We start from the raw sequence: 8,767 nt of genomic DNA, 5'->3' as shown, positions 1-8,767 counted from the left end.
GCATCCGGGCGGGAGGTCTGGCAGCGGGCATCCCCGCTCCTGCCTGCGGCAGGGCGGGCCCTCGGGGTCGGATCGCGCTTCCCCCGTCCGCCGGGGCTCTCCGCGAGAGCCTGACAGGCCGCGACAGAACAGAACTGCTTTGCGGTATGTAGACGTGGTCTCCCGAGTCAGGTGACAGACAGATTAACAACGGATATTATCTGGCCTAGAAGAAACTCGTGCATCAAACGCCGAACTTAACACTTAAAGTGCAAGGAGGACCTTGTCTTTTTAAGGTACAACTTGTAGGTCAAATGCAAAGTCATTTTCCATTCATTAGAAGTAGCTGGACTGTTCATTCTCTTTATAGTAAATAAGGGCAGGTTAAACTCACTGTACTTAAATCACCATTTGGTCTGGAGAGGTAATACACAGCCCCTGTACGTCACACCCCCTATGGCAACAGCATCCTCTCCATGCCTGGGAGTTTTTCTCAACCTGAAACGGTTGACAGTAGAGCAGTGGCCGGTGACAAGGTTCTCCTTACTGCGACCCATGGTTGTATAACCTCATAGAAAATATGACTTGGATTTGTCTGGCGTTTGATTACTTGGCCATGTAAGTCACTGAACACTGTCCCAACATAAAGAGCAACAAGCCTATCAGTAAACATTTGAAGGTTGAGGATCTCATTTTATGAGGTACTTGAGACTTGTTACTTCATAATGTATGATGCTACAGAATGTAAGCCTTGATTGGTACAACAGTGCATCTTTAATGTGCATAATACTAGTAGATCAGTCAGGCATTAATAGAATAAAACCCAAATAGATCAATTAAAAAATACTCTTCCTACCAGCTGAAGAAGGTGACATACATCCAACAGTATCACTGGGGCTAGGAAGCCAGCAATCTTATATGAGAGCAGGGTCATGAGAATCTTCTCTAAAGGGTAAAATATCTAGAAAAATTCAGATTTGTTTGTTTTTGAAAAATGACATCTTTAAAAAAAAAAACACCAACAAACCAGCAGGGGCAAATGCAGCATATACGAGGAGAAGCAACTGCATGTGTGAATTTCATCAACAGATACAATTTTTTTAAGCAGGACAGCTATTTGAATAGATGCTTTTGTTGGTGTGCACTGGCTTCAAAAGAAGCAAATAAAATTATTTAACATTGGAGAAAGTTAAGGATTGAATAAGTCTGTAAGTTAGTGGAGGATTGCTTTTGTGATTGAAGAATTTAGCCACAGTAGTTAATAGGACTAGTTTTGGGATATATGCATAAATATACATGTTTCTTTCCTGAAACATGGAAGTGATAGTATTTCAGTCTGAAAATCTTTCTTTTTCATTGCAGGACCATCTTTTGATTACTGGGTTAGAAGATTACAATTTTAAGTAACTAATCTACATAGTTAGTAATCTATATAATGCAAGAACACACAAATGCTTTTCATTTCATTTCAGCCAATTCATACTGGTAACTATGGGTTTAAAATTAAAGCTATATATGCATATGACTAAGGCTAGGATAAACTCACAGAACTTCACAAAATAAAGTAAAAGATAAAAACCTCAAAACCTGATGAAAAGTCCTCTGCCGCTACGTGCTGTAGGAAAAATACAGAGTTCTGCCACCCAGTCCTTTAACAGGAGAGGAGGAAATGGAGAGATGCATAAATAATATTGTCATATAAGTGGGCATTTAAGTATCTTTGACTTCACATACTTCACTTTTTCAAGCTATTATCTTTCCAGGACGCACCACAAAACCAAATGTTTCTTTGGCAGAACCCAACAGAAATAGTATTTTCTCTTCTTCTTGCTATTCCTTCAGTAATAGCTGAGTAACAGTCTGTGTCTCTACTTTCTGCCAATTTACTTGAAAATAGACAAAATACAAATGAAATTATAATAACCAGGTAGTCACATGCCCTGTGTGAAGTACAGCAAGCATTATAGCTGGGAGATATCAAAAAGAATGGGAAAAATCTCAGCCTTTCCCATCAGTAAGGACAGCATGAAAAAAACTACATTAGTAGTGTTTTTGCTGAACTGTGCTGTGTTAATATTTGGAAGAAAGAATGAAACAATAAAAAGGTCTAGGAAACATAACAAATGATACATTAACTGGTCCTTATCTTGAAAAGGATTTTTCTCGTTTGGAGAATACTGAGCTCCTCTAAGTGGAAGACCCTCTTGTTTCAGCAAGAACTGAACCAGGTCTTAAGAAATTATTGTAGGAAACAGCTACTTAGGCAAAATCTTAGGTGGACAGAAAAGACTGGTGGATTTTATTTATTTTTTTATTAATTTTTAACATATTATTTACTCTGGTAATCTGGTCAAACTAGTTAACTATCTATGCCTCTAATTATGCCAACTAGATACTGCATGTTCCTTATTTTGTGCATTATAAACTTTGCACAGTATTGCTTCATCAGGCAGTTGCTTTGTTTACTCCTGGTGCAGCTGCAATTAGATGGCAAGTCTAGCTACAAAGCAGTTTCAGCAGAGACACTAGAAAACCAAGCATTTTTCCTCTGTATAGAAGCTGGGTTTTCTTCCGGGTAGAAGGTGTTTTAACATGTGAAAAGTTGAAAAGTACTTGGGAATATTGAATTGCTTTCCTATGCCAGTATGATAGCCTAAAGGTAACAAGTGAAACAGAAAAAATACTCCAGGGCAGTTGCTTGCAGAACAGGACAAGTTTCTCAAAATACTTAATGTAGGGTGTTGATTTAGTATTATCAAAAGATTCTGAATAGACTGACTTAATTTTGTGATACTAAGTCTTTGGAAGCATGTACACTGCAAGGTGTAATTTTAATCTCAAATACATACAAACACTTCTTCTTCCATCACAGCACAAGGGTAAGAAAGGCTTAGATTTAAGGACTACATCAGCTGTCTTTATGAAGAAAAATTAACTGTTAGCTGTAGAGTCTTGAATTCCTGTGAAATGCTGATTTCATACCGTGAAGCTAGCTGGTAAATTACAGCTACTACTAACCGTACAGAGTACAAAGAGTCTGAAAAAATGCAAGCCAGGCTATCCTCAGTGAATTCCAAAGCATCCAGATTCTCAGCACATGCTTGGCACAATCTCTTAGCAAAGTAACACATTTGTGAACTTAAAGCTAAGAATGCCTCAAAGACTTTGTGAATGCTGAGATGCTTCTAGCTTGGCCTTGAGGCACAGGAAACTCTGACATGGCCTAAAGCAAACTGGCATGAAATTAAAATGTGGCTTTTATGAATATATCCTTTTATCTAATTCTGATTCTGGTGCTAAAAGCAACTGATAGGATCACAGTTTCTTCCCTACCCTCAACCTCTCCAGATTCTAGTACTGTGACAGATGAAGTTTTAATGTAATTCATTTGTAAGTATCCTCATTTTATATCTTTTTTTCATAAGTCACACTGAAGCCAGAGGCACTAGTTACATTAAAAAAGCTACTATGATTTTGTCCTTTTAAAGATAATCTTTTACATTATTATTGTCCAGTTGGACATGATACTGTTCACAGTACTTAGAACTGAAGTATTTCTAAGCATCTCTGAACAGATCAGTGAAACGAAGTATAAGACCTGTATAGCATATGAAAAGTAAGAATGGCAAGTGACTTCATAACTGGAGAAAGAGAAAGTAAGAAATGAAGCTCAGGAGATTTTACTATTCCTTAAGCCTCTGCTGCAACATGACATTTCTTTCCTCGCTAGAGTTAGTTCTGACAACTAAAACCTTAAGTCTTTCATCTTTTGGATCTTGCAATATCAGTTCTGTCCCAGGTTTTGTTTCAGTTTTCTTGTTTGTTTGTTACAATTCCTAGATGTATAGGCATATCCTCTTTGTCTGTTTTGTAAGAAGCTCTGAAAAAATCAGAAGTCAATTCTAAGTACATTATACAGTTGACCATTATATTTGGCCATGTATTCCTCTTTATAATAGGCATGTGTAAACATTCACACCAAATTTGTGTTTGGTTTTTTGTTTGGTTTTTTTTTTGTTTATGCTTCTGAATAATTAAATAGTCTGTGAAATTTTTCTTCTTTGAGCTGTTAGTACTCCAGAATATTTTGTTCCTTGGTGTCAGTCTATTTTAAGCTTTGCACGCTGGTTTGCTTATGACATAGGAGTTACATAGTATCAATATCTGTTCTTTCAGCTTTTAACAAGGTCTTTCTCAAAAGCACTGCATGGGTTCTGTTCACTTTTTTTCCAGGGCTTCTTACCAGGTTGCAGACTTCAGTTCCCACAATACAAAGTCTATCATCATCGACTTCCTTTTCTCAAAACATTCCAAGCTGTATGTGGAAACTGGGCCGACTTAATCATGTAGCAATTGCAGTACCTGATTTGGAGAAAGCTCAGTCCTTGTATAAAGATGTGTTGGGAGCACAGGTGAGCGAGACTGTTGCTCTTCCTGAGCATGGTGTCTACACTGTTTTTGTGGAGCTGGGAAATACCAAGTTGGAACTTCTACATCCTTTAGGAGAGAAAAGTCCCATTGCAAGCTTTCTACAAAAAAACAAGACTGGAGGAATGCATCATATCTGCATTGAGGTATTTTAACAGAATGTATCATAAGATAGAGATATTAAACTATGAATACATTTTTCGTAGGTTTGACCTGTGTTAAGAACAAATATATAAGGCTGTCATATTTCTGTGAATGTCTGTTATGTGAGAAGATGCCTAAAAAGTGCCTTTTTTTCTTTTTTGGAAATCACAGTTCAGTTTCATGAGCTATGTGATTATGTTTTTCTCTTTTATGCTACAAAGATTGAACTGGGGACAGAAGGATTAAGTATCCAGTGTGGAAGATGGACAAGCCCAAGGTCTTGTGAAGGGTGTTTCACAGGCATCAACTTTTTGATAAAGGACATACAGTGGAAAAAGATGGGAGTTGCAAGTTTAAGCTAAGGCAAAGTTAAGATTTTCAGAAGTTTCTTCCTGTTTCATAGTTAGTAAAATAATTGCATACAGAATTAAAAAAAAAAAAAAGTCAGTCATGCTTACCAAATAGCAGTAAAGTGTCGAGAGTTTCTTCTGTCCTGTTTTTCCTTGTCCATCAAAGAGAGATTGGTCTAGAAGTACACAAGAGATAAAGTAGTTACCTTATTTAGTAGACTTATGTTTTAGTGTTGGATGCAAAATTTCATGCTGTTGCCTATTTTATATGGTTTTAATATTTTACAGATCTGAGTCTTGCAAACTTTATATTTCATGCAAAGTGTAGTGATAAACATTAATGGGATTACCGATATGAGTAAAAATAGTTTTTAGAATACATCTGTAAAGCCCAGTGTTTGCAGTTGCATGCTTTCATTGAGAATTGAGAAATTTTCATACACAAATTTCATACACAAAGTCATTGCATTTTTCTTGCACTATATTTGTCTATTTGCAGATGTGCAAAAATGAAAATTAATTCTGTTTAAATTCATCCTACATTGTATTGCTAAGCAGTTCTGCTATAGAAGTATTAAAGACCTCAGCTGAACTTAGGAAATTAGGGGTGTAGAAGAAAGAAGTAATTTGCAGCAAGACTGAAAAAAGACTCCAGCCCTCTGTAAGGCCAGTGGTCCTTACAGGTACAAGAGGATGAAGTTGAAGGCATTTCTCAGCAAAAAGAGCTCAAAGCTCCCAAGGCTTTCAAGTATATGTAATCTCTGTTACGACGTTTCAAGAAATACATGTTACCAGCTGAAATTGTTCTATGTCGATCTCCATTTTGAATGAGAGATGACCTTGTTGCAGACAGACCAAAGATGGCTGTCAAGGGAAGTCATACTGTTAATTATTATTCAAATGAAAATTTTAGGCAGATGCTTAGATAGAGAATTTTTTTCAGACAAAATAAGCATTTCAAGGAGAAACTACATTATTCCTGACCAGCTATAATTGAATTTAATACCTGCAATGAAAAGCCCGCTGGACACTTGGTAGAATAAGAGAGAGCTGCAGGCCTGATACTCTCCTAGCACAGATGCACCCACAGGCTTTCCACTGTTTACTTTCACTGTGTCCTTTGGGATGCAGTAATTCATTCCAGCTGAGCCCAGACAGGGTTCCTCTTCTGACCACCTCTGCAGGACAAGAGCAGGAGCTGGAGTGGCTTTGCAGGAAACAACCTGGAGGGGGCTATGGCATACATTAAATGCACTGGTTTATTTTAGATAAAACCGGACAGTCATTTCTCTTTTTTTAGCAGATTGATAGTTGTCTGTAGGAAGAATTGTAGTGAGTTCAGAATGTTCATGAACAGAACTGCTGCAAAAGAGTAGGAATTAACTGATGTCCATTCCTCTGATTTAAAGCTAGGTATTTCCTTCTTCACTACAATGGCATCGTACAAATTTATTCACCAAGTTATGTCCGGGCACGTCAGCCGTGAAAAGCAGCAATGCTGTTATTTTATTTCTTGGTCTTTATTGACCCTTGGATTTGCTAAACAGGGTGCTATTTTTACTATTTCAAAGAATGAATGCATTGAAGGCTTAGGAAAATTCAAACTTCATCTGATGGCATGACATCACACTTAAGATGACATTACAGAGTGTAGACATGTTTTTCTTAATTGTGCGTTTCTGCAGGAAACTGTGCTGAAATAAATATTATTATAAAGGCTATTATTATAAGTAAGTTCTATAGGAAAACCTATATAGGTCATATTCTGAGTATGTTTCTGGTATTTCCAAGGTTTTTCTTAGGAAACTTTATGAAGCTTAACGTACACAGAAGGAGGATATGTAAATCTAAAAGGGACTTCCTTTTATCTTCTGCACGTTGCCCTCCCTTTCCACAAACACCTAATGAGTTAGTGTTCTGTCATCAGTTACACAGGGAGGCATTCTTCTTTAGTTATTGATAGTTTGAAAGCAATATGATCTTCTTAGTAATAGTCATGCAGCATTTAGATTACTTATGTAGTCCTTATAAAGTAACAACATGAAAAAAATCATGTTTTTAATAGATTTTGTGCACAAGTGATTTTTGTTTAATAATTTCTTAAATAGAGCACCCTCTATTTAAACAATATTTTATAAAATCTTCAAATAACAAATGCAAACTTCTGTAGGATTTTTTATTTTTACAACTAGATGTTTTCAGACTGTTTATAATTAAATTTATTTCCAGAATTATATTATCATTTAGAAGTAATGTTTTACTAAAGAATTATGCTATTGCTCCTAAACGTAGCATAATACAGTGTAATATGTTAATTTATGTGAACTGTATGTTTCTTTTATAAGGTTGATGACATAAAAGCAGCTATGACAGAACTGAAGAAAAAAAAGATACGAGTATTGAGTGAAGAGCCAAAAATAGGTGCACATGGCAAACCTGTGATTTTTCTTCACCCTAAAGATTGCCATGGAGTCCTTGTGGAACTGGAACAAGCTTGAGCTGTAATATTAATAAATAAAACAGTAGATAAGTTGTGAAGTTACTAAGCTGCTGCTGGGAATATTGATGTATTCAGTCTTTACAAGTTCACTGTAGTTCCCAGGGATTAAATACAGCTTTTGAATACTGAAGTAGTGCTACAGATTTAGGGTTGATTTCTTTTGGTTTTGTTGATCTAATTTTCAGAATTAATATGTTAATATTTCATAAATTCTCTGTGACACTAAAGACAAATACATGAGCCAATATAGATACATAACAGTAATTTATGTTCTGTTGCCTCATGTTTGCAGCATGATTTTACCTCAGTAACCACAGAAACTGTACCGTTTCTAGGTCAACCTGCATTATTTTGTTCTACATTTCAGAGCAGAGACACACTTCACAGTGACAACAATATAGCTTAGCTATTCCCTTTAGAAATAAAGGGAAAATGAACCTGTTTTCACCATTCACCATCTGTGCCTCACACTGATTGATTGGTTCGTGCCATAAAAAATTCCTTATGTTATTGTGTGGTTGTCTGCCATCAAGAAATAAGTTTTGCTTGGCAAAAGAATTACTGCTAAGGCAGTTACCATGCATAAACCATCGTTTAGCTGTTTTATGAACTCTGTGGATATACAGGCAATGTGAAAAAAAGGATTTGAAAAATTATTTGTCTAAAATATATTTCAGATTGTAATACAGTTGTCACATTTTAGTTTTTTCAGGTATTGGGTATTTGTTTTTCAAGCTTTATCCAGAAGAAGATATCTGGGAGAGAACTGAACAAATAGCAATTAATCTTTTCACGTACTTTTCAAGTATGGTTTTCCTGTGCAAAAGCACTTACAGAATCAATGGAAAACACAAGACACCTAAGTCTTGGTTATGTACACTGTCTTTAATATTAGTGAGCGTGCAGCATGGTTGGTTATGTTTCTGATAGACTGCAGTCACAGTTTGTTGACTTATTCATGGACAGACTTCACTTCACTGCTGTATGTTAAGCAAGCAGTGTTTGTCCTGTTACTTTCTTTTATAGGTTTGTTTTGATGTCAGCTGTAGAAATTGAAGACTTGCTGTTTCTCTCTGTAGTTTTCTTAATCCTTAAAAGTCACATTTTTTCCTAGCTACACTACAATCTGAAATTTATATTTTCTTACATCTCTGCATATACAATGAATAGTTTCAGCTTGATATGGAGTAAGTTCATTTTAGTCCAGGAGAATTTTTACTTAAAGGAAAATTAATTATGTGCATTCTGTGTCATCCTTTTTGCAACAAAATACAAGTATAATGTTGACCTGAGTTTTAAGGAGGGCTTTAAAGACATTCTTCTCTGATAATGTCTAGCTTTTCAGAAGATGAAGTGTTAACATTTT

The 8,767-nt window shown here is 36.0% G+C and overlaps 1 protein-coding gene across 1 annotated transcript; it reads left to right on the top strand.

Moving 5' to 3' along the window:
• Positions 1-3,601: 3,601 nt before the first annotated feature.
• On the top strand, positions 3,602-7,833 carry MCEE (methylmalonyl CoA epimerase). Its single transcript, XM_008945738.1, has 3 exons — positions 3,602-3,635; positions 4,213-4,553; positions 7,247-7,833. The coding sequence occupies exons 1-3, from the start codon at positions 3,602-3,604 to the stop codon at positions 7,397-7,399; spliced, it is 528 nt and encodes a 175-aa protein (XP_008943986.1). The 3' UTR covers positions 7,400-7,833.
• The last annotated feature ends 934 nt before the right edge of the window (positions 7,834-8,767 follow it).

Source organism: Merops nubicus, unplaced genomic scaffold, assembly GCF_000691845.1.
Source record: "Merops nubicus isolate BGI_N331 unplaced genomic scaffold, ASM69184v1 scaffold30348, whole genome shotgun sequence".
NCBI lineage: Eukaryota > Metazoa > Chordata > Aves > Coraciiformes > Meropidae > Merops > Merops nubicus.
The sequence above is the reverse complement of the archived record's forward strand: the minus strand, read 5'-3'. Positions and strand labels throughout refer to the sequence as shown.

Coding starts and splice junctions, on each gene's coding strand:
- MCEE (XM_008945738.1), top strand. CDS start 3,602: ATGGCAAGTGACTTCATAACTGGAGAAAGAGAAA. Junction 3,636..4,212: donor CATAACTGGAGAAAGAGAAA/GTAAGAAATGAA, acceptor CTTTTTTTCCAG/GGCTTCTTACCAGGTTGCAG. Junction 4,554..7,246: donor TGCATCATATCTGCATTGAG/GTATTTTAACAG, acceptor TTCTTTTATAAG/GTTGATGACATAAAAGCAGC.